At 25.3% G+C, this 25,620-nt stretch overlaps 2 protein-coding genes across 3 annotated transcripts; one reads left to right on the forward strand and one right to left on the reverse strand.

Moving 5' to 3' along the window:
* The first annotated feature begins 96 nt into the window (after positions 1–96).
* Positions 97–14,898, forward strand: LOC132928345 (partitioning defective protein 6). Of its 2 annotated transcripts, XM_060992944.1 has the most exons (6): positions 97–223; positions 311–470; positions 534–759; positions 9,923–10,050; positions 10,114–10,380; positions 10,697–14,898. In XM_060992944.1, exons 2-6 carry the CDS (start codon positions 423–425, stop codon positions 10,955–10,957), a joined length of 930 nt encoding a protein of 309 aa, XP_060848927.1. In that variant the 5' UTR covers positions 97–223; positions 311–422; the 3' UTR covers positions 10,958–14,898. The 2 variants fall into 2 exon arrangements, with proteins under 2 accessions (XP_060848927.1, XP_060848924.1); XM_060992941.1 differs by having other exon boundaries at positions 132–470.
* A 1,266-nt stretch (positions 14,899–16,164) lies between these two features.
* Positions 16,165–24,174, reverse strand: LOC132928344 (myrosinase 1-like). Its single transcript, XM_060992940.1, has 12 exons — positions 24,032–24,174; positions 23,801–23,917; positions 22,799–23,379; positions 22,250–22,384; positions 21,589–21,711; positions 21,305–21,491; positions 20,772–20,869; positions 19,612–19,753; positions 19,222–19,382; positions 17,899–18,036; positions 17,315–17,421; positions 16,165–16,361 (listed from the first exon to the last, which is right to left on the reverse strand). Exons 1-12 carry the CDS (start codon positions 24,048–24,050, stop codon positions 16,211–16,213), a joined length of 1,959 nt encoding a protein of 652 aa, XP_060848923.1. The 5' UTR covers positions 24,051–24,174; the 3' UTR covers positions 16,165–16,210.
* Positions 24,175–25,620: the final 1,446 nt, after the last annotated feature.

Raw genomic sequence — 25,620 nt, forward strand, 5'->3', positions numbered from 1 at the left:
AGTTGATATACCCAGTGATAAGCCCTGTAAACCGGACGAAATAATAACCGGCGGGAGTTTAACAACTTCTTCTGAAAATGCACTGTTAAGTCGGCTGTTATCATTCCGCTCCGTGTTGCTGCCTAGCCACAGCGTTTTACGTAATTACGTGTTTTTATTTCTTTCAACAAGCCGAGTTTAGTCCGCCGCAATTTATCTAGACAGTGCTTTTGCTGACTTCCTAGTAAGTAGTAGTAGCTGCCTAGTACCACTGATATTGTATCCCTTCGAGTGATATTTGTTACGCCTTTTTTTTTTTTACGCCCCAAAGTGGACAAGCAATGACATTGTGCAACAGGTGTATTTAAACCTCCGAGCTGTTTCCAACGGCCGATGAGGAGGTGGTGATATAATGACACCGTCACTTAGAAGTTGACATTCAGATGGAACGAGATCTTCCGATGATGGCTAAATTGGAAATAAAAAGCAAAGTACGTGATACCGGGAATGATCAGTTAGTTTACAAATGCTACACGTTACATGTTATTTTACAGTTTGACGCCGAGTTCCGTCGTATCTCGTTACCCAAAACAGACGTTGGCACTTATGAACATTTTAGAATTCTCATTGAACGTCTACACAAGTTGATTGAGGTGCCTTTTGTACTGTCATATACGGACCCTAAGGATGGTGATCTATTACCAATCAACAATGACGATAATTTAGGACGAGCGGTTTTAACAGCCAAACCATTATTAAGGATAATCGTACAACGCAAAGGTAAGATTTAAAAAAAATTTTAAAACATCATGTGTTTACTTTAACTTAATATTTTTAAGTATTATATTATATATATTGTATCGTTGAAAATAATTGTGGAAGATTATTAAGATTACTGTGATGGGAAATATTTCTATGATTCCTGTGGTTATAATTTTACTGCAAATATAGGGCATATCTATAATTTAATTTTTTAAACATTAGTCTGTTCATTTGCATTCATAGAACAAATAAATTTATATATATATTTATTTATATTTATATCTTAATGAATTATGAATATAAATTAATTAATTTAATTTAATGTTTTCCTGCTTTGATTTAATGCAAATTACAATCCATGCTAACTTTTTAACATAGTTATTTTTTATTAAAATTATTGCAAATTTTCTTGGCCTATATTTGAGATAAAGTGTTTCTTAGATAATTTTTAATTAATTTAAGTTTTGAGAATGTGTTTTTTATTACCTACAGTTACTTACTAGTAATGTAAAAATATAAGTAGAATACCATTAATAAACCTGAAAAACTAGTAATTAAATTATTATTTTCAATTTTTAATAATTTAGTTATTTCAAAAACAACAAGAAAATTTTAATGAAAAACATACAAAATTTTAAAAATTCATCAGCCAAATTTATTACGTTTGTTCTTGTCTTGTTATTTAATATTACACCAAAATTTACAAATCTTGTTAATTGTGTGATATCAGAGTCAATACTTAAAAATAACTTGCATTTTAAAACAATAATTTCTTTTTGAAAGACAACTGATCTTGATTTAATTCATTATTAAACTTTTTACTTTTCTTGCTTATTTGTTTACATATAAATTCTAGCATCACATTCCATTGTTATACTTTAGAATAAGCTTTATTATCAAAGTTGTCATAGAATTTCTCATTATTTCCCAATGCTGTTTTTATCAAATCAACCAATCTTCAATATTACCTTTATCTTCTAATGATTATATTTATTGAGATCTTAAATTAATTATTGACAATATTTTATACATCAATAGAATATTAAAAATAATTGTTTCATATCTTTCAAAATATTTCTCTAAGTATGGAAGCATGTTGTTCATCCATGTTTAGCTCAGTCAATATAATGTTTAAAGATTCCATGATATCTGGGTAAATATGATTAAGTTTGTATTTTTTTATGACTTGATGTACAAATATTGATTACCTAGTGTGAACTATAGATTAATTTATTATACACATTAAAACTGATTATTTTGCTTATTTATTTGACTTTATAAACTTACATTTTTAGAATACATTTAAAAGATTTACATGAGACAAGACAGAATGTAAAATAATTCTTGCATTCTGTAAAGAATAAATTACTAAAGTAAATAATAAACAGTAGAATCCTCTTATTTGGGACACCGCTTAATAGAGACAGATTGGCATAGTCCCGAACAAATGTATCAGTTTATTAGTTATTCGGTTAATCGGAACAGTCTGATAATGGGGACAAATAGGTCACCCCCAATGTGTTCCAATTAAAAGGATTCTACTGTACACGTTCTGACATTAAGTAGAAAACACCTTTAACGATGAAGTCTGTAAAAAATCCCACCTTCATAAGAATTACAAATTAAGAGGAAATAATTTAAATATTAATATTTTAGGTTATCCTTTTTATGAAATATTATGACTATTTTATTTTTACTAATACAATGTTTTAGAAAATATTAAACATTTTTAAATGCAATATCATAAATTTATATAAGAATGTGATAAAATAAAAATAAATGTGTACTGCCTCAGTACCTACTACAGTATTGTATAATCAAGAAACATAAAATGTACAATTAATATTTACTCAAGATGAAATGGTTTGTGAAATTTTTATAGTTGAGGGAACTTTGTTGAAATTTTAATTTGTTTTTTAATAGGGCGTTTAAAAATACTATTATTAGACTTATAGTAGTTACAATATATTATGTGTAATTAATTTGTTTGTAAATAAATTTGTTCATTTATTTGTAATCTGTTATTCTATTTCATATGACATCTAAGAAAATATTTTTAATTAAAAATTAAAATTAAATTTTGTTAATTATAAATTACAATAAATCAATTTACCTAATTGGTGATTATTTTTATTATTTTGTTTAAACATTTAATTATTGAATATTTTATAATATTGGCATTATTAATTACTTAATTTTCATATGTGTATCTTAAATCATAGAACAATTTATATTGTTAAAAAATAAAAAGTTGTCTTTTATGATCTATTGATCTACATACTCAGGAGTATTGTATTTCAATAACCAAAACATTTCATCTAAATGGTACCCGTATAGCTGTATTCATGCTTTTTAATCTCCATTGTCTTAGAATAAACAATAATTCATGAGCAAGTAACTTCATTGTTCTGAGAACTATTGAAATAAGTTGGCAGGTGTTGGGGCGGAGTTCTTATTAATTTCTTGTAAAAAATCCAAACACAATGATTGTTATACAATATTTTTCATTTAGCTTAAAATACAATATATTGAGTATGTTGATTGTATTAAGGTTTTTACTTAGAATAAAAGCAAATCTAACTATATCTTATAGGATTATATAGATTGTGTATTTGTAATAATAATACATTTATTAGTAATAACTCCTAACCCTATTAAAACCAAAACACTTATAAAAAGTTATCTGGTTATATTCTATATTTTTTTAAATTTTTATAATAACTCTTGAAAGAATAGAAAATCTAGTATTATATTTCCAAGCCCAAAGTATTGGAATTAAATGTTTTTTGAATTTTTAACTATAAAATAATTTTCAAATTATGATTTAGATTAATTTTAATACTTATTAAAAAAAAAGAAACTTGTTTTAATTTTTAAGCTTATTAAACTTTTAATAAAAATACTATCAATATAAATTGAAATAAGACTGAAAAAGAAAATAACAATTCTAATTTCAAATCTGTGAATACATACATTTATAACTCACAATAAATAAACATTATTTTGTCAAAAACTAGTTTCGTGTTAAAATAACTGTTTTTTTTTCTTGATAGTTTTTACATTTTTTTTGTAACAGTACTGGAAATTTTTCACTTGATTCATCAGTCATCACAATACTATCTTTATATCCAATTTTCCACTGTAAACACTAAACCATCTTTGACGTTAAAAATTAAAATATTTTTTCTACTCTATAAAATAATTATGACAAAATTAAATACATCATTGTATAATTAATACATTGCAGAGCTCAGAATCAAATATTTCTTATCCATAGAATTAAAATCACCTTTATAAAATGTACCTTCTTTCTTAGAATTTTGATATAATTATTAGTTATCGATGTTCTGAATTTATGTTTGTAATTAATTGTTAGAACCTACATTTAATTTAATTTTTAGATTTTTAAATATGTATTTAATATGAACATAAACAATTAATTTAATATTTTTATCATTAGCCATAAAAGAAATTTAATTTCATTGCAAATAACTTTCTAAATTTTGAATTGTGATATTTTATTTTATTAGTTGTAACCATCAGTATATTGTAATATTCCTTTTATGGTTTTAACCACATCAAGAAAAAAGTTGTTAAGTGAAAATAGTGTGTCATTTGCATTTTTATCAGTCTAAGTTATCTGAGGTGAATATTGAATAGTAATATTATATTATACCTTATAATATATTATATTATGCACAAATTTGTTCCTAGTAAGCTGTTTCTTATGAGTTTAAACAAATGTGTGGGTTTGGCGTCTGAATAAAAAATGATAGTTTTTTTTCTGATGAATACAAACAATTATTTTTATTGTGCTCATAATCTCTGTATATAGATATTGTACTATTGTATGATATATTATATTAGATTATGTAAACATTATTATAAACACTAAAGAAAAATTGTATATTATTTAGTTTTATTTATTATTATTTGAGCTAGAGATTATATTAAAATATTTATCATCTATATACAATATACAATTTAAATTTTGATTATTTATATTATATAGTTTGTTTAATATCATGACTACTATATCAATTTTTACAATCATATTTCTTTTAAAATAACATTATTCTTAATTATTGATGATATCAACTTACAAAATATGAAAAATTTATATTAGGTATTTATTTTATTCATGTATCTATCCAAGGCGCCGAGAACTGTGTTTGGTATGGCAATGCTCTGTAATTATTTAGCTGTCTGTGAAGAATTTTAATTGATGTGGAACTACGGGTAGTAATTAAGAATAAAGGAAAAACTAACATTTGACAGTTTAGATTCAAGGGAATTTCCCACGGAGAAACTGGTTTTGTTTCCTAGTCATTTGGTGGAATGTATTTTTTTTCCCTTATGCAGTGTCATCGGAAATATTGACCGTCGAGAAATACAAACGGAACTTGCCATTACGTATGGTTAGTTTTTTATACGGCGACAGTCTGGGCGTCTGGCGATAATGAACCGTGGTGACTGGTGATCACTGCAGTGAGTCATATACTCATGTCCCAAACACACTGAAACAAGCCTATTGCCTTTATTATTATACGATATTGTGTTGCATCACATACATTCTGTCTTTTTTCTAACTAATCGCACAAGGATGCTAGGGAAGGAACTGTGATCGACTTTTAAGTTCAAGATCAGTTTTTTGTCATTTTATTATATTGCTGCATCATGTGTGTTTTATATAATACGTCAACACACACCAGTCCCTGGTTTCGGCCTCCTCGTAAATTGACAACTGACGTATTTGTATATTCGTCTCATTGCAGGCCATTGTCCATTACACGGGTCTTGTAAAGCTGTAAACAGCTATCGTAATCGTATATAATTTAGATGTAAAACGTGCATATCATAAGCACTTCCATAAAAATATATAAACAATATCTGGAGTCTCGCGATGCAATATATTGCAATAACGACTGTTTTGCCCATTGTATATATCTTTCAATACGTTTATACCTTTACAGTTTACACCGACTGCTTCAAAAAACTTGGACAGTTTGGTGATTTTATAGACATTTTTTGGAAGAATATTAACATTTTACAATAGTAAAACATAAACAAGATAAAACTTTACTCCTATATTTTGTCTTTATTTTTACTATAGTATAGTTTTTATTTAATTTAAATTGTTTAGCCCGGGAAATGAATCTTTTGCCACCATGGTATTTATAGGCAGTGTTTTCTTGTAACATTGCACTTAACGTTTTTTCGTCTGCAGTTAATACAATCCTTATTATTGGGTACGTCTATATTTTCGGTATTTTCTTTATTCGTACAATCATATATATTCCATTTTATATTGACTCATGCCTGTGATAAATTAAACGCGCATCGAACTCCTTCCTAAAAGTCGTTTTGTGTTTGTTTGTCGATTAAAGTAACTGATACTATATTATAGGTGCGCTTAATTCATATTCTTCTTCTAACAGTTAACAAACTTAAAAAACATACTCACAAACATAGTTCCCTCTATCACTCAAGATTAGGAAATCTGTGTCCGGTTCTGTTTGATGCTTCAAGACTATTATTACTTGATATTTCTATCTCAACTTGGGGCGTCCTTGTAATCTTTTATGTACTTAAATGTATTATAACCAGTGGCGTAACAAAAAATTTTGGGCCCACTGGCAAAAATAAAAAATGGACCCTAAAATATTGTTATGATATTATAAAAAATAACAATATACATTTAATATTATACAATTATTACTTAATTTATAAATAACTACATTTTACTGAATTATTTTATTTAAATTTCTGCGATCTTCTAGCTTTTTTTTTGGGCAAATTTGTCAACTAACATGTTTATATCTAAACTGCGCATAGGTCAACTCTAATATAATTTGAAAAACAATTATTCAATTTTTTTTCACGGGAAATTAAATTTACTTTAACCAAAGGCCCCAAATCACTGTGTCCCCCCCCCCCCGCAACGCGGGGGTCTGTGGACCCTCAGTTACGCCACTGATTGTAACAGACAATAGGTGTATAACAATTTTTTTTTTTACACCAGCTCAGCGCTAATTTTTTTTATTTCGCCCACTGCTTAGGTACCGGTAATTGTTATATTTAATTATTAATTTTAAGTTTATAACAAGGGTTTAGGTTTTATTATATTGGGACTTAAGTTTATATAACTTAATTGATAATGATTTCGAAAAATAATGAATAAATGTATTATTCTATGAATGATAATCTATAGATGTCAGATGCAGCCTGTTGTCAAATGTCAATTTGTCATGTGTTTCATAAACTATAATATGGTATCTATTAACAGCTTATAAATAGTCAGCGTATCTAGAAGTATATGATTGTTTATAATAAGATACCGTCGCATTAAAAATGTGTTTTTACATTTGAAAAAATTTATTTTTTTTTAAAAATATTATTTAACTTTTGTAAATTCAGGTATCAAAAATCTATTCCAAGATGTTTTATTCGTCCATCCAAACCTAAGTATTATTTAAAATATAAAAGAATTATTTTTGTTATAACTTATAAGTTATAACTAATAATACCTAGTTACTAATTTTCTGTAGCCAATATAAACTAGTAAATACTCAATACTCATACTGTCAATACAAATATAATAATGATAATGAGTAATGACTCGGTGATTATTATTTTATATTTTCGATTTTATTATTCGTATTTATATTACCATTGGGTATATAATAATATATACTCATTTTTATTACCATTGTATTTTACATAAATTTAAATCATAGATTGAAGTTGTTATAAATCATATATTCTGAAGAATACACGATATGAAGTACCTAAACTATTAGTATACTGTTTATTGTAAAAATTATTAATTTTTTCTGATAAGGAGAGATGGGGTATTTTTTGTATATGTTTGAATTTCCTAGTTTTTGGATAAGATTAAAAGAGGGTATTATGTTTACATAATATAACTAGAGGCTATGTCTATCTCTATTTCAAAAGTTAGTAATTATTCTATATTCACATTTTCTATAAAGAAAATTAATAATTTCATATAATTGGGTTTTAACCTATAAATAAATAAAACTAACTACTAACTAAAATAATACAAAAGGGGGATTGAAGTCTGCCCAAATATTTAGGTTTTTTTCGGCTATGTTTGTTTGTAATATTTGCAAAAAAAAACAATACAATTTTAATAATCAAGTATAGTATGTACACGGGGGAATAAAAGATGACACTGTTAAAATGTCAATAGAAAAACTGAGGGTTAAGTCCCAGGTTAGGTTTATTAGCTGAACTCAGAACTGGATATATTGACATTAATGTATAATTTAAATCAGTAATATAAAATTACAATTGTAATCATTTCCGTCGCCACCATCGCAGGATTTTAAAATTGATCCATACCATGTGTATAAAATTCTACGGCGAGATGCGACGCACACATTGATAACTGCTGTCTTTATTTAAAAGTTATATTACAATTTTACTGTTATTCTGTTTGATGTTAAACCTAGTAAAACTATAAAAGATTATGAACATATTTACATAGATGCATTACCGTTGTCGTCAACTTTTAAAAATATAATACCCTTTTACTGAGTTAGTAGGTGTAGGTCACTAATCCAGCGGAGCATAAAAGCTGCTTTTTTGACACAGAAAAGTGCCCAGAGGCAAAAAAAAATTTCGTCCATAAAATAATAGAAATGATACTTTTTGTCACTAAAACAGTACTGTGAACTCCTAAAAATATAGTATGCATGATTGAACTGCCTCTGCTACACTACTGCTTTAATCAATGTGTTAAATTTGATTTCAATTTTAAATCTTTATGTACGATAAGAAACGACTGAGTAAAGACTGTTAGCCTATATTTTTTGAAGGATAATTTATTATATACATTTATATTGGAATTGGTAATATATTTCTCTGTAAGTTATAAAGTAGGTTGAGCACATTTTTGCCTAAAAACACCATCTAGAATACCTATATAAGTATAATAATAATTATTATAATATTACTAACTATTAACTATTATTGTTTTATTAACTTATAAGTTAATATAGCGTTTTAAATAAGTGTATAGTAAATAACATATGTATTCTGTAAACAAATTTTAAATTTATGTATAATAACATATGCTTAGAATATATTTTGCAATTACTTATAATTAACTAATACATTATATTGTTTTTTTTATTATTAAAAAAAGTTATTTTTTTTTAATAGCTTATTAGTACATGAGCAATTAAATAAAAATTACATATGAATTTGTCATGATTACTTATAAATTTATTATAAATTATGACACATGAAAAATTATATTTTATCAGTTAAAAATATTTAATGTGAGGAGTTAAGGTAAAAGTAGTAAAAATATAATAGTTTAAATATTATTGTATGCCTTAATAACAATATAATAGGTATGGAATATCTTTACTTTGTTCCTTTAACGTACCATTGATATCAATTATAGCTTTGAAATTTAATGAACCATTATATCTCAAATGATAATATTGTGACAATTATCTGAATAATGCTGTATTTAAGATAATTTTTCAAAAATTTTGTATAAAATTATGTATCCGTCTTTTTAATTTATCATAAATCAATCAAAATTTTTCCAGTAAATATTACGTATTATAATTTATATTTATATAGAAAAAATAGTTATATAATTAAAGTCTATTTTGATGTCTAACAATTTTACAGTTAATATACATCAATTAGTTAGAAAGGGTTTTCCATGATATATTGATTGTATTATAAATTTGGTTAAAATAAATATATAAACTTATAATATAGGTAGTATATAAGAACTTACTGCTAATAAATATTTTGTAAATAAAGGTTTATTAATCATAGTGTTTTCATAGCATGAAATATTTTTTATTTATATAAAACTAAGTAAAAAGTTGTATATAATTAACATAAGTATTTCAAAGTTATTCAAAGTTAGTGTCTTCATTAACGAGGCATATCAAACGGTATAGAGTAGCTTAAGATAGTTGGTGGTAGAGTAAAAAATGATAAGGGGTTGTTATTCACCAAGAAAATAGGTAAATCAACAAATCCAATTATAAATTTATCATGAAATACTATACTAACTGTTTGTTGATGGTCCAATAGACTGCTCAGACTATATTAATTTTTAAATAATTTAATTACTGTTAAATCTTTAATCAATTATATTCAAATCTAATAATATTTATTGTAATTTCAGGTGAAAGTCTTGAAGAATTGAATGGATATGGTACATATAGGCCTCGTAACATAATATCATCAATTTTGGGTGGTACACCTAGCAAAGCAAAACATCTTTGGATATCAAACCCTCAGGATTTTCGACAAGTAAAATAAATTATTTGTTATGTTAAGAATTTTCAAATTTGTATCTAATAATTTCGATTTTAGGTGTCTGCAATTATCGATGTAGACGTAGTTCCAGACACATGTCGGCGAGTTCGACTACTTAAACATGGTTCAGAACGGCCATTAGGTTTCTATATTAGAGATGGCACAAGTGTGCGAGTTAGTCCTTCTGGTGTGGAAAAAGTCCCTGGTATTTTCATTTCCAGATTAGTTCCAGGAGGGTTGGCAGAAAGTACTGGACTATTAGCTGTCAATGATGAGGTTTTAGAAGTAAATGGTATTGAAGTGGTCGGTAAAACTTTGGACCAGGTAATTTAAAATTAATTAAAAGATAGATTTATAGTAAAAAATTATAGTTTATGCCTGTTTCAAAAATAGTTGCTTATTTATCAACTTAGAATTTTTGTTTGCTTTTGCCTTAAAAACTAATTGAAAATATAGAATTAATGTCTTAAAATTATTATTTGTGAAAAATTATCAATCATTAAACCCCGCATATAACTTATTAAGGTTTAATCCTGTCCTTAAAATTATTTTCTTTGGAAACAAACATTTTATTTTTCAACCAATAGATCTTGTTATACTCTAATAGTATTAATATTAATTATTTAATGTATGTTAATAGGTAACAGATATGATGGTAGCCAATAGTCATAACCTGATTGTTACTGTAAAACCGGCTAATCAGCGAACTACAATGTCAGCACCCCGGCGAGGTTCTTTATCAAGAACGTCACAGTTATCTAGTGGATCACAACAATCAGCGCATAGTGCTGCTACCACAGTTAATACCTCTGAAGAAGATGACCAAGATGAAGTGGTAGATTTAACTGCAGGTTTAGCTTTACAAGTAGCTAATGAATCTACTAGTACTACAGACCAATAGGCATAAAAGGTACTTGTCACTTTTTCTCAAAACATTAACTATGTGTCTAAAAAAGAAATGAGCTTATACTGTATTATTGTTAAGTTAATAGGACATTATCATTCCAAAAAAATTAAATTATAATTAATTAGTCTTATTTTTGATGTTAGATCATTTGTCTTCCACTTCATGTTTTCAAATGTTTAATAGTTGTAGTTTAGTATATATGTTTTATAAAATAGTTAAACTCAAAAAATTAATACTAACATTATTCAAAGTGACACTTCATTTAATAGTACACTATGCTACTCAGTTTCTGTAACCTACAATATTTCATTATCCAAATAATATAAAAAAAGTTTCCTTGTGAATATTCGGTTAGGTTGACATTGTTGACAATTTAAAACTGAACATTTTAATTAATTTTTTTCTAGATGAATACCCATTTTATTAATCAAAATTACTACATTTCTATTGACAACAATACTAAAATACTCTTGTTCCGTACATTTTTCATTTCCTTCTGATCTCAAAAAAAAAAAAAAAAATTATCTGGTTATAATCTTAACATTCCAATATTACACAAAATATGTAGACTGAAAATAGACAAAATTCCTTTTAGTAAATATATTTTTTATCTATTAAATCTGATCTAATATGATAATTTCTTTAAAAAAAATTATTTATTTATGTCAATTTATGTACATTTAGTGATTGGTTTTGTGATATTATTACACACTATTTTATAATTTACATATAATTAACAATTTAGTATATTAATATACTTGTAATCTATCACCCATAAAGTATTTTGTAAAATTGATTCATATTATTTCTATCAATTTAAAATAATTATTTTCAAATAAGTAAAGTTTGCAAACAAATATCCGTCCATTATAGGTATATATTCAGTTCAATTTAATAAACATACTTGACGACAACCAATTTTTGTCAGGCAGCAGTCAAGCAACACCTTTTTGACACTCACACTAATTCAACCATCTGTAGACTGTCATGTCGTGAGGTGGGCACAATTTGATCGCTGAGTATGTTTCTTAAGTTGAACAGAGTATAGATGTATATATATTTTTTAAATGTTAAATGTACTTCCTGTATACGTCATTTTTGTGTTGATCATCATTATTACTTAGTATTATCATCATCATCCATTATTATTATTATTATTATTATTATCATTATTATTATTACTATCATTATTATTATTGGAATTATAAATATATCATGTTAATGTCCAAAGCAATTGATAAATAATCACACTTATAAAAATTATCAAATAATTTTATATTTGTAATCACTGTTAATGTTTTATTTTTGTATTAAATAATATAGTCTAATATTTTTTTTTTATTATTAGAAAAATAAACAATTGAGCATTAACATTTGTTTAATCAAACATTAATGAAAAATAAGTATACTTATAGATAAAATATATTTTGAGAATATGAATTTATTTAAAAAAACATACTAAATGTACAAACATATATTTGTATAATAATACATTTTCTATTAATAATGTTAAATAAAAATGAACAGATGTACAAAATTTTAAAAATAATACAATTTATTTTGTTTTTTATAAACTATACTCCTATCCGATATAAAAAAATTACTAATTTAATTAATTAATACTAAAGTACTTAACTAGATACACACACACATATTATATCAAAATTGCAATCATTTAAAAAAATTTTAATTCATCCTTTACACAAGTAATATTAAAACATAATATTGCTAATTATAGTTGTTAAAATCAATAAAGTAATGTAATCATTAAACTAATTTTTGTTATATTATTATTATTTCTTGATAGACTTAACAAGTTTCATAAATAGTTGTTAACAAGATTTTTTATTTTTAAAGTTCCTTATAATAGTATAGCAAAAATCATTTCAATATTAAGCACATATATTATTTTTGTTAATTTTAATGGCTTAATAATAATTTTAATAATATCATATCAGTATTTTTGTAAATTTAATAATTATAATTAACAGATATACTCATTTGTTTTAAACATATTTCAATATAAATAACACATTTAAATTATTTTGTATACAAATAAATTAATAATATATTGATTAGTACTCACTATAGAAATTTTAACATCTATACAGTTTGTAGTTTAACAATTGTATGTTTTTACTTAATGTATTAATCAAAATGTATCTTAATTTTTATCTTAAAGTGCAAATTAATTTTACTATCTCTACGGCTATTTATAACAAATACAATAATATTATATACTAATTTTATTGTATAGTTTTAATAGTCTGTACTTAAATTATAAGAGAAAGAAAAGATTTATTTTATCATAAAAGATGAAAAATACAAAATTTAAGAGGAATAATATATTGTGTGCAATAGTTATATTTTTTCAACTTAATCTGTATTTAAATTGTATTAGGAATATCATTTTGTATTTACTTGGTATATATAAATCTGTATAAAACATTGTTTTATATTATAGGTATACAAATATATATATTTTTCTAAGTGTAATAAGTATTTAATTTGTATTACCAAATTCATGTATTATGTGTATTATTATTTATTTTTATTAATTAATTATTGAATATTACCGATGTTCTTATTATTGTATTTTGATTTTTGATTTATTATAATTTTTGGAGCGTTTGTTGCCCAATATTCTTACATTTGTATTTTTATTAAAATTATCAATAAATAAATCTACTTAGACTGCCACTTAGACATAGACTTCTCAAAACCACAACCAATTACTTTCCCTGTTTAGGGTATCTATTGTTTACAGATTTCTCAAACTTTATTACCTTTTTCTTTCTCGAGACATTTAAACCTTATTAACAAAATATTAATTTATTGAACCCTACTTAAACCCATATAGACCTATGGAATCCAGTTCTGGAGTTTTGCCAAGCCATCCAACATAAACTGTGTATCCTAAAACTCTAGTCCTAGCGTTCCATCAAATCATTAAATTCCCATATTATGTATGTAACTACACTACTAAAAAGGATGCCACGCCCACATGTGTTATATCTTTCTTACAAACACACAACATATCAATTTTATGTTCAGTAAAACCCATTATGTGTTGCTGGCTTTAAAATTAAAGTGAATTAGTGACATATTATCAAAGTTAAAAGTAAGAACATTATTTTGGTTCTTTTGTTTAATATTTTAATTTTTAATTAAATAAGAGTGTGTAATATATTACAAATTAAAAATGATCATATCAAGAAAAAATATCAATGCTCAAACGCTTATAAATTTCTTACTTTTAATTTTGATAATAACCAATAGTCAGTTCACTCTAATATTAAAAGGATGTCGGCGCAATATTTTTTTTCTCTCACACACCCACACGCAATAAAGATTAGACACTTTCAGTTTTCACCTAAAATCGTTATTTTTATAACTTTTGAGTAGTTTTAGTTAGACTTTCAAAAAAAAAAAAAAAATTATGTTAATTTAAATGTATAAATGGTTTTGAGATAATATTAGGACAAATGAGCATGTCATACCCTCAGAAATATTATTCTCTATCATTTTTGTAATGGGTGATTTTACTCTAAGATTACTCAAAAACATAAAAAAATTATTCTATGTAAATGCGTTTTGCTTATGTTGCGCATGGGCCAAAAAGAGAAACAAACAGTGCGTTTATATGCTCTTAATATTAATGAGTTCTACTGAACGCAATTTTGCTATGTTGTATGTTTGTAAGACAGAGACAACACGAATCGCGGACGAAAAATTATAAAAAGTTGAACCATATAAGTCCGGATTTATTTTTTATAGTCAGACAAAAAGTCTGAAGAAGAAAATACAAAATATTTTATATACCTAATTAATATTTATTTTAAAAATTTAAAAATGCTGTACACATATTATTATATTTTCGTATAGCTAACAAAAATATAACGGAAATTCACTATAGTAGTATAGTTAGGTACCTACCTATAACAAATTTATATTTTTTTAAATAATTATGATATACTGTTTTTTTTTTTAGTTTTTTTTAGATTGACGTGTTTATAAATAAAATAAAATTCATTATTTGTTAAAATGTATTTAGTTACAAATAGATTTTGATATTGTTATTCTAATATGTTGTAATAAATTATATAATTATAAATGAAAATAAGAAAATAGAAATACATATAATAATATTAATGTGTATAATATATTATAATGTCTATACATAAACAATTTAAAATTTTTAAGTTTTTAAAATAAATATTAATTCATCATGAAATTTTGTGTTTATGTTCAGTAGGTCTGAGAGAGTGATGTAAACTATTTTTCATACCACTAGCGCCCTAGGTGTAAAGGGTGGCTTTCAACAAATATTTTTTAATATTTAACCTGTAAATTGTATACCTATATACGTATAGGCTGTGGCCCGCGGGTTTCGAGCTACCTGTAACCTGACCTTTTTGTCCGTCAGATATGATTGTTCCGAGAAGTTTATCGATAAAAATAATCTCGGGCATCGCGCGTACACAAACATAATAGGTAAATACTATAATAATAGCTTTTGCTTGTTACCCAGTCGACAGTCGGCGATTCGGTGTCGGTGGGCCACGGTGGCTACTATATGCTCACATAATCACAAAGTGATAAATTGATAATTCATAAATTAAAGTGATATATATATATATTAATATTTTTTTATTATTTATAACCCTATTTGCATAGTTTGTCAAATTAAATAATCGGATCTGCTTATAAATAGCTCAAAAGAGTCGAAGAATTTGAAAATATTACTATATATAGAAAATAATAACATTTTGTGAAACTCAAATATCTACAGTTATTCGTTTGAATTACAATGAAAAAAAAAAACAAGAATCCTTTGAGAAGAAATAATTATTATACAAATGAATGAATGTCCATTGTTGTAAAGTAAATTTAAACAGTTACATAAAAATTAATTTGAATAATTTGATTTTCCAGTAGAATTTTTTTTATATAGGTTGCAAAACGTATAAAGAAAATTGCATTAAATTTTATAATTGTAAACTACTAAATATTTTATTAGTTTTGAAATTTTGTTATTAATGACTAAGTATTTTGATTTTTAGTCTATTTAAATTGTTCTATACTTTTATTTAAGATTTATGTCATGTTATGTGCTGTTTGAATCTGCAGTAGAAATGATAACTATTTATATATCATTCTAATATTAAATAATTTATAAATAATAAAAGAACAAACGCATATTAATATATTATAGTTATGTAATTAGAGTTATATATTATTTCACTATTAATTATTTTTACAACAATTTTCGTTTGTTAAGAACGGTTCAACCAGTTTCCGATTTGTGAATACTTCGCGGAACCACTTGGTTGATGACTTGTTTGTACGTGGTCTGTTATCGTCGTCAAAGTCGACTTTGTAAATTCCATATTTCAACCTAATTAAATACAAGTTTTAAAAGTCATATACTCATATATTTCGATGATTATAATTTACCTATAACTTATACGGCATAAGACGTGTAAGCAAATTTAGTATTTAATATAATATTAATTATCATATTTTTAAAATAATAATATATATATTATATTCATATACTACAACTACAAAATAAATTTAAAACATTAATTTGGAAATTTAGTGCATTTTATAGATTAGGTATGTGTGTAGTTTTATGAATACCTACATTGATTTTTTTTTTTTTTAATTCAGCATTCAATCACCCCAGTCCTCATTATTTGATTTTATCAACTAGATATTCAGAAATTTAATAAATAGGTAATTAAAATTAATTAATTAATTAAATGGAAATTTTATTCTTTTGACATTATGTTGAATTCAAATCTATTTTTAAAATCTTATCTAATAAAAAAAAAACAATATTGGACAAAAAAGTTTAACGAAAAGGAACTTTACATGTGTCTTTGATAATAAATAATAATACTTACATAATAATTAATAAGTTATAATCACATGTGCGGAAATTATGATAGTTAAATATACACACTTCGTACACTTAATACTTATGATAATTTATTACAACTTGTATGCAAATTCTAATAGAAAGCATTATATTGTTCATATCGAACTTCTTAAAAATGGACCATTTGTAATATTCTTATTTTGTAGTCTAAATAAATATTCTAATTAGATTGTAATTTTCTAATATTATTTTTCGAATTGGTCTAAGTTTAGGTATAGTGCTCCTCTTTCAGGTGTTTTTAAAAATTTTAAATGTAGACCATATAGTACTTTTCAAATTTAAATTATTTTAAATTTTCAGAGTAGTTTCTCGAAGTGTAAGAAATAATAATAACTGACAACCGAAAAATAAATTTTCAAAAAAGCATGATTTTAAATAAATGGCCGGTGTGAAGTGCATGAAAATACCTGTAACCATTCAACCATTCCATCGAATCCATTAGAGACCAAACACAATATCCGATAACCTTTACATTGTAATTGTTCATTGCAATTAGTGTGTGGTTTAAGTGATCCTAAAAAATAATAATGCACATTATTATCATTAATAAAAAACAATAACATAATCATAGTTTTTTTTATTATATTTTTAAATTAATTTATATGAATTCCTATAGGTTATTAGTGTTAATTATTACTTATTAATGAAGTAAAATTATCATAATATAATGTATACCATAGTCCATAATAATTACATAATTTTAATAAAATATAAAATAAATAAAAAAGGAAAATCGCTATAGTCATGAATTTATTGATATTTGAACTTTTAAAAAATATTTCGCTATAAAAACAATTTATGTATAATTTTTTTAAATTTATTAATGCATTTTTTTAAAAAAAAAACTAAAAAATTTGACGTATAAATATTTAAAGCTTAGTCTAAATATTTAGAAAATTTAATTGTGTATTGGAAATAATTTTCGGGTCTTATTACGCTACATATTTTAAATATTATTAATTAATATATAATTTATACTATAGGTACATACGTGATGGTATTTCAGTTTCTTTAATGAAAAATTTAATCCTTCTGGTTCTGGATATCCATTTTCAGAAATAAAAATTTCTGGATGATTGTAAGTTTTATCAATCCAATTAAGAATTAAGGACATTCCTTCCGGTATATTCTAAAAATTATAAATTTATCATTTAAACATTTTAAACAAACTATACATTTATATAATATTATGCATATTAAAACTATAAAAAAAAAAATAGTTTAAGTATATTGTATCGTTCAATCGTTGTTTGCGTAATGCGTATACTAGGAGATATGATTTCTAAAAATTAATTTAGATTTAGTTTGCATATTTTATAGAATTACCAGATAGGTAAAGTTATAATTTCTAGCAAATAATGTATATTGTATATAAATTATACAATACAAATTAATAATAATTTATTTATTATATTATTGTCCCACAACTCGTAAATTATAAATTACTTTTTTACATTAGGTAGAAGTTTTTACGAGCACTGCAAAAACATTATGAGTCTTATTGAATATAGATATTATAGATATTAGATATATTAGGATTATATTAGATTTATTGTTTAAAAAATTTAATTCAGTTTAGAAACTCAATGAAACATTTTGGACACTTTAAACTCCGTATATATATACTATTTCAAAGATCACATTTATTACAGGCTAAGTATACTTTTTTCAAACTCAGTTGAGCATTGTAAATATACATTATCACTCACAGGTCTGGCTGCGCATTACTGCATATTAATAAACCATCAGCATACCAATCAGAAATTGCCGTAGGCCCGCAGCAATGTGTGGTATGTTAATAGCGGCGGCCCCATCTAAAGTGTTGGACAACTTAACTGTTGTCTCAGCCCTTTTCGTATAACCATGTATTGTATATTTGATATTAACATGCATATATAATCATGATTATATATGAAAAGTTTATAGGCAAAATCAAAGTTAGCATTGACTGTATTAATATATATAAATATATAATTTATAAATCAAAACTAATGTAACATTGCAAAGTTTCAAATAATATTACATTTACATATGATTTCAATAATATCCATTATCAAGTGCTATTATCGTATTTTTATATTGGTGTATACGTGTAATGTATTAACTAATAATTTGAATAGAAGAAAGTAAAAAATATTCTATTTTTGTAATTTTTAAATAAAGTTAGATAATACAAAATACTATATACCTACTATATACTATTCTTATTCTTGACACTTTGGTTATTTTATAAATTTTTAATTGTCAGTGAATTTAATGTAGATATATATCATGGTGATAATTATTAAAATATTTAATAGTAGGTATTCATTACCTTACACCATGGTCTATTTTCAAGTTCTTCGTCACTCTTAAGCAGCATCTTTTTTATATTTGCATCAAGTTCACTTACACTTTTTCCTTCTCTTTCGTTTGGAGGCAAATCAGTCACTTCGAAGGACATATAATGATTTAATGACACAAAATCATAAGAACCTGTAAGTAAAATAATGATAACATTGAAAATATTACCTATTATTACTTATTATTTCTATGTATAATATATTATAAGATACATAAATACATTGCAATTTTACTCGACGTATGCGAGTATTTTAAATGTAAATATTATTTTTAGTTGGTACATGAAAATACTAAAAATGAATGTCTTATTTTACAATATTAAATTTATTTAATTAAACGTAAAAAATGTATAGGTACACACCTTTAATAAGTTTTTTTTCATCGTCAGAAAAGTTTTGGAAACGCACATTAGAGATATTTAATCGTTCACTATTGTTTTGTACTCTGTATCGTACTTCTTCTGGATAATCACCATAGGTCAATGGATGAAGTATCATCCCAACCTGTATTATAACAAATTAAAGTATTAAAATGGAATAGTGTTAATATAAAAATTGGTTAGATTTTACGAAAATTAAATTTTAATTATTCGTGGAAATACTGAAAATGAGGAAATGTTAAGGCAATATTTTATAATAAATAAATAACATAATATTAGATATATAAACATTTTCTATATAATGTAATAAACCAAGGCCTAGTGCTAGATTGTACTCAAGTAATTTTAAATTGCTGGCAATATAGTTATATAGTCCTGGTTTTTCAATCATATTTAACTGATAGTGAGATTTAACCGACAGTTAAATGTATGTCCCAGTTAAACTGTTTATCAAACCTTGTTTAAGCTAACTGAATAGCTTAATTAGAAGTTAAGCTAATCGCTAATATGTCCTCCAATAACTGCAGGTTACACCTGCATTTATCACACAACATCATACCTATTAGGTAAATATAGTTATTTCGTCTTATAAAAAAATCAGATAACAAATTATATGCGAATTTGAATTTTTCTATCCTCGTTATTATTTCATACTTGTACTTAATAGTTAATACTCAACGTCATCACCAATTATGAAACTCATCGTGGTCCTTGCTAGCTATACTTTTTGAAGATGGCGATAATGAACTTAACGGGTAGTAAACTATGTTCGAACTGTTCGAAAACCTTATACTGTATAAGATGTAGGATCGATCATATTAATAAATAGGATGATAACGATTTGAAATCCCGATTTCGATTATCTAAAAAGACGGTTATTAAAGTTTTAAATATCATAAAACATACAATTTCATCTAATTCGGATAGTTGTGTATTTACTATTTATACTTAGATTATATCCGATCGCAAGTTTAGCTACGAATTAGGTATCATTATTAGTGAGCCTAATATATATTAATTAAACAATTTTTTATAATTTTGACCATGAATCATGTAGTTATTTTACCAATTTATTGAAAAACCAAATCTTATATTCAATTATTATTCAAGTCATAATATTTATAAATAAACTATTATTTAACCTGGAACTTTAATCCTATTTCAGCAGCATCTTTATCCTCTTGTTTGTCTTTATTTAACGGGTAATACCAATCACCAGCTATATTAACGCTAATTTTCCCTGAAAAAAAATTAATAAATATATTATAATAATATGTAATAAAAACAATAATGTAAAGTAGGTATGTCGTATTGTCGTACTCGTACATAACAAGATAATTTCTAGAAATAAATTTAATTTTTATTTTCAATAATTTATATAGGTACTAATATACTATAATATAGTAAATGTTTTTTGTTTAATAATCAATGGAAAATACCTAAAAGCTCAATCGTAACGTAAAATTTGAATATCTTATATTTCAATTATAACTTGTAAGTAATAACATTAATAAAAATATACCTAGGTATTTATATTTTATAAATAATAATACTATAATAAATTTGGTCTGATATTATACGTAATTATTCTATTAGTACCTATTATAGTCTAGCTAGCTAAATACAAAAAGGATACAATTGTTTAAATGTTTAACACAATTAATTAATTGTTTACCATTTTGGGTAGATTTGTATTTTTTTTTATAAATGTCATATGCACTAGCATGGGCAAGAATCATATTATGTATAGCTAAATAGTCGGCTACACCACTCATATGTAGTCCTAATGCTGGAGCAGCATTCACAGACTTGTATCCTTCAATCGCCACACTAGGTTCATTAATTGTTGTCCACAGTTTTACCTAAATTATTTTAAATACTTTTTAATTTATAATTAAGTATGGTAAATTAAATAAAACATTAATACTTTAATAAAACTAATGTTATAAAGAAACTCACCCTGTCACCAAAAGTGTCGAAAGCAAAATCGGCGAATATTGAAAAATAAATTATCATAGCCTTATTTGACCAACCACCAATCATTTGCAGATGCCTTGGTAAATCAAAATGATGTATTGTAACCTTGTAAAATTCCATGTTATTTAATTAACCACATTATTAAAAAATAATTACTAAATAATAAATTACGCTATATAAGGCCTAATATGTTTTTATTAGTGCATAATTAAACTGTGCGAGCGCACAAAAATTGTGTGTAGTTTTCTATTTATGGATAGTAAATACCTAAATTGTAATTTAGTAAATTTAGAAAAATCACATTTGAAACTAGGTATATATGTATATTTGATTCTTCACACTTATTTTCTTATTAATTATGATAGGTAATAGATATCAAATATTAACATTTTTAAATCAAAAGTATTTCAACTATTTTTATCGAATTTCAAAAAAATAGTATCTCTTTTTTTTGTTAGCATTAAAAATTAAAAAAAAAAAATTAACTACATACAATCAGGTAAACTAAGCTCTGCTCCGAATCTTTTTCGAATGTATTAATTAACAAAAAAAATAAATAATGATATCTTGTACTTATCCTATATATTATTATTGAATAAATAATTAATTTTCGATGACAATTTTTATCAACTCGTATACTCACATAAGGTTCGATACCATTTTCTTTAAGTGTGTTGATTAATCTATTGTAATAATTCACAGCATCTTGATTAAATTCTCGGGCATTTCCCTTTGGATATAATCTTGGCCAACTTAATGAAAATCTATACACTTTCGCCTGGAAAAGTTAAAAAGTAATTACTAACTACATATTTACACTATCCCGATCAGAAATTCACAACAGGCATATTAACCGCATAACACTGCGCCAGTACAATTCAATCGATTTATACTTTATTTCACTCCACTCCGCTTGTTTTTTATTAAAATTCATAAATATTTAGAGCTAATTGACTACCGCAGGAAGTAAAATATTCAAATTTTCAGAAAAATTGTTTGTTCCGAAATATGAGACTAAAAATTTATAAAGAAATAGCGATGATAAAATTGTATCGTAAAGACTTTACATTCATAATAAAAAAAATATATTTACAAAACCGCATAAATCTACCGAGATGAAAGCAACTATTTCGTGATTAAAAAATTATTCTGTAATATCTACACTGTATACTTATATAGGTGCTGTCTTTACCCCTAGATCCTTGAGCAATTTGACGTCTTCGTCGACCTTGTAGTACGAGTTGCACGCCACGTCTCCGGTAGCCGTGTCGAGGTCGGCGCGGGACTCTGTGTGCATAGTGTACAAGTCGTAAGTGGAAATCTCGTTGACGGAGGGAAGCTTGAGCACGGTACGAAGCACTTTGTCGGGCAGCGGTTCGTAAATGGGTACCCCCTTGTAGTAGTCGACTATCTTAGGCGGTCGGTGTGGCAGATCGGCCATCCACGGTTCCGTGTCTTGGGGAAATTTCGTCGAACTGTCATTGTTGTATAGCAGGTTGGTGTTGCCATTAGACGGCGGCGATGCACCGACCCACGCATTTTGACCGCCATCCAGCCACTGTTCCATGTACTTGTTTACGGCCTCCATGTAGGACGGGGTTGACTCGGCGGGTTGGTGGCCCAGGATACGGGTGCTCGTGGAGGCGAACAGCTGGGCATCCGCCGACGGCTCGGGCAAATGATTGCTGTTGTCTATCTTCGGCAAGAACGTGTGTATGAACATCAAATGCTTCCTGTGATGCGTCAAATCGTCCCAGATACTCTCGGTCTTGCCTTATTCGCACGAAAGTAATTTTTATAATAACATTTAACATTAATATATTGCGGTATATAATCGCAATAATTGCATCAAATTTTTTTTAAATATATTATTTTAATTTTATATATATAATATTTCTATCTACGTTGCTTAACAAATTATTTAAAAAGAAGTTAGAGAAATACATACATGCAGATGTAAACTGTTTTTATATATAATATATACATGAATTATAAATATTATGTAACGTGATGGAAGTATCGTGGATTAAAAAGTTAAGTAATTTCATTACAATTTCTAGTACCGAGTAAAGTAACTTCATTATTTTAATCTCAAAGTAACGAGTAAAGTATCTTATTTATTATATAATCAAACATAGTAATTTTACTTACATCATAATAATTAATAATAATAAATAATAATACATCGACTTACCAGAGATGTTCCATGCTCCTTCTACTTGATACGCGCTACTGCCAGCCCCGAATAAAAATCCTTCGGGAAACACCAACTCATTACAATATGCAGAAACGACCAAGGAAAAAATAAAAACTGCAACATAGAACAGTAATTTAATACATTAACTGAATTTTCATTCTCGTACTAAGTCAAATATGATAATTATGTATATCTCTATAATATAGTATATTTTACTTTTACACTTACCAAATTCTAAAGCTCTCATTTTTAATGATTTTCCACATATAAAAGTCCAAGTGATTCTAACATAATGTAGCCCACACGCGGTCAACACACTGCTATTTATATAGGTCGGTAGGTATATATATATATTATCTAATCTTTTACAGTTTATTGGTCCGTAGTTTCAATATCAATCTTTTAAAAATAAGTAAAGTTTAAAAAATTGATTATTATAATGATGCTTTTTAAAAGTCTGCAGATACTAAATATTATTTATAAGATGATATTTAACCTGATATTCTTTTATGGAGTAAACATGTTCAGTGGAACCCGCATTGTCTTCTTGAAGAATAATTAATAAAAATAAAAACTGCATCAATTTCTTAAATTCAAAGAGGAAAGGTTAGGTTAAGTGACCTTGATCCCATATTCCCATTTGGCTATTTTAACGTAAAATTTCCTATTCAATAGGTACTTGCCTTATTTAAAGTAGATATACCGCTATACCAATAAATTATAAAAATGTACATAGTTAGTTACATTGTAGGCAACTTTAAAATAAATAATAATAAGGTACTTCCGAACGTAACAAAGTCAAAAGAATATTATAATATCATTATATATCTATGTATAATTATAATTTATAACTATTTATTTGTAAGACAACACAGTTACGGGAATGTTCAATTAAAAATTGTAGATTATCCAATTTTTTAATATAAATTGATAAATTTTCTCTTGACACATCAATAATGACTATCAGAAACCATCACCCTAAGTATAAATATTAATTAATATCGCAAAATTATGTACCATTCGTTAATTATATTATTATCATTTTATGGTTGTTATTATATTATATATGCTTTATAATATTTATATTTATTATGAAAATATAATATTGATAAATACGTTATAGGTACATTGCAATAAAACAATTAGTCTACATACACATTAGCATACAAAATATATCTTTTAAAATAATTAATTTAAAAAAACTAATTTAATATATTAATACATAGGTATTTAAAACCCTCTTATAAGTCAATAGTCATATCAAGTTATTATTATACTATATTACTATATATATATATATATATATATATATATATATCAATTAATGGTTTTTGTAAAAAGATTTAATACTAAAAAAAAGTATTCTTAATAGTCTGAATAAATAATAATAGCTCAAAACGAGTCAAAATATTAATAAAATTATATCACATGTAGAAAATACTAAGGTTTGGAAAACTTCAAGTTTATAATGGTTAGTTTTGGTTTTGAATTAGATAGGTACATAAAAATATATATATATATATATTTGAAGAGAAATCGTTATTTTACGTGTGAATATCCAATTTCGACAAAATTTAACTTACGATGACGCTTATTGGCTTATTAAACATATATAAAGTATTTCGCACAACTTTTTTTCGTGTCAGCAAAATGTATAATAAACCTATTCATTACCTAGCACATTTTTATACAGCTCTCTCTATGACTATATAATATATATATATATATATATGAATTGAGTTGTTATTCGCGTAATCTTGTAACAAACACAATATGAATTAAATGCTATACATACATAAATTATATATCTATTATTT

The sequence above is a fragment of the Rhopalosiphum padi genome, chromosome 4 (assembly GCF_020882245.1).
Source record: "Rhopalosiphum padi isolate XX-2018 chromosome 4, ASM2088224v1, whole genome shotgun sequence".
NCBI classification, from domain to species: domain Eukaryota; kingdom Metazoa; phylum Arthropoda; class Insecta; order Hemiptera; family Aphididae; genus Rhopalosiphum; species Rhopalosiphum padi.

What these genes read in the sequence shown, in the direction of transcription:
- LOC132928344 (XM_060992940.1), bottom strand. An exon ending in AAATAGGATTAAAGTTCCAG is followed by an intron (nt 19,754 to 20,771) that starts GTTAAATAATAG and finishes GTTATAATACAG; the next exon opens with GTTGGGATGATACTTCATCC. An exon ending in AAAATAGACCATGGTGTAAG is followed by an intron (nt 18,037 to 19,221) that starts GTAATGAATACC and finishes TATAATTTTTAG; the next exon opens with AATATACCGGAAGGAATGTC.
- LOC132928345 (XM_060992944.1), top strand. Translation starts at nt 423, where the DNA reads ATGGAACGAGATCTTCCGATGATGGCTAAATTGGAAATAAAAAGCAAA. An exon ending in AATTGGAAATAAAAAGCAAA is followed by an intron (nt 471 to 533) that starts GTACGTGATACC and finishes GTTATTTTACAG; the next exon opens with TTTGACGCCGAGTTCCGTCG. An exon ending in TCGGTAAAACTTTGGACCAG is followed by an intron (nt 10,381 to 10,696) that starts GTAATTTAAAAT and finishes GTATGTTAATAG; the next exon opens with GTAACAGATATGATGGTAGC.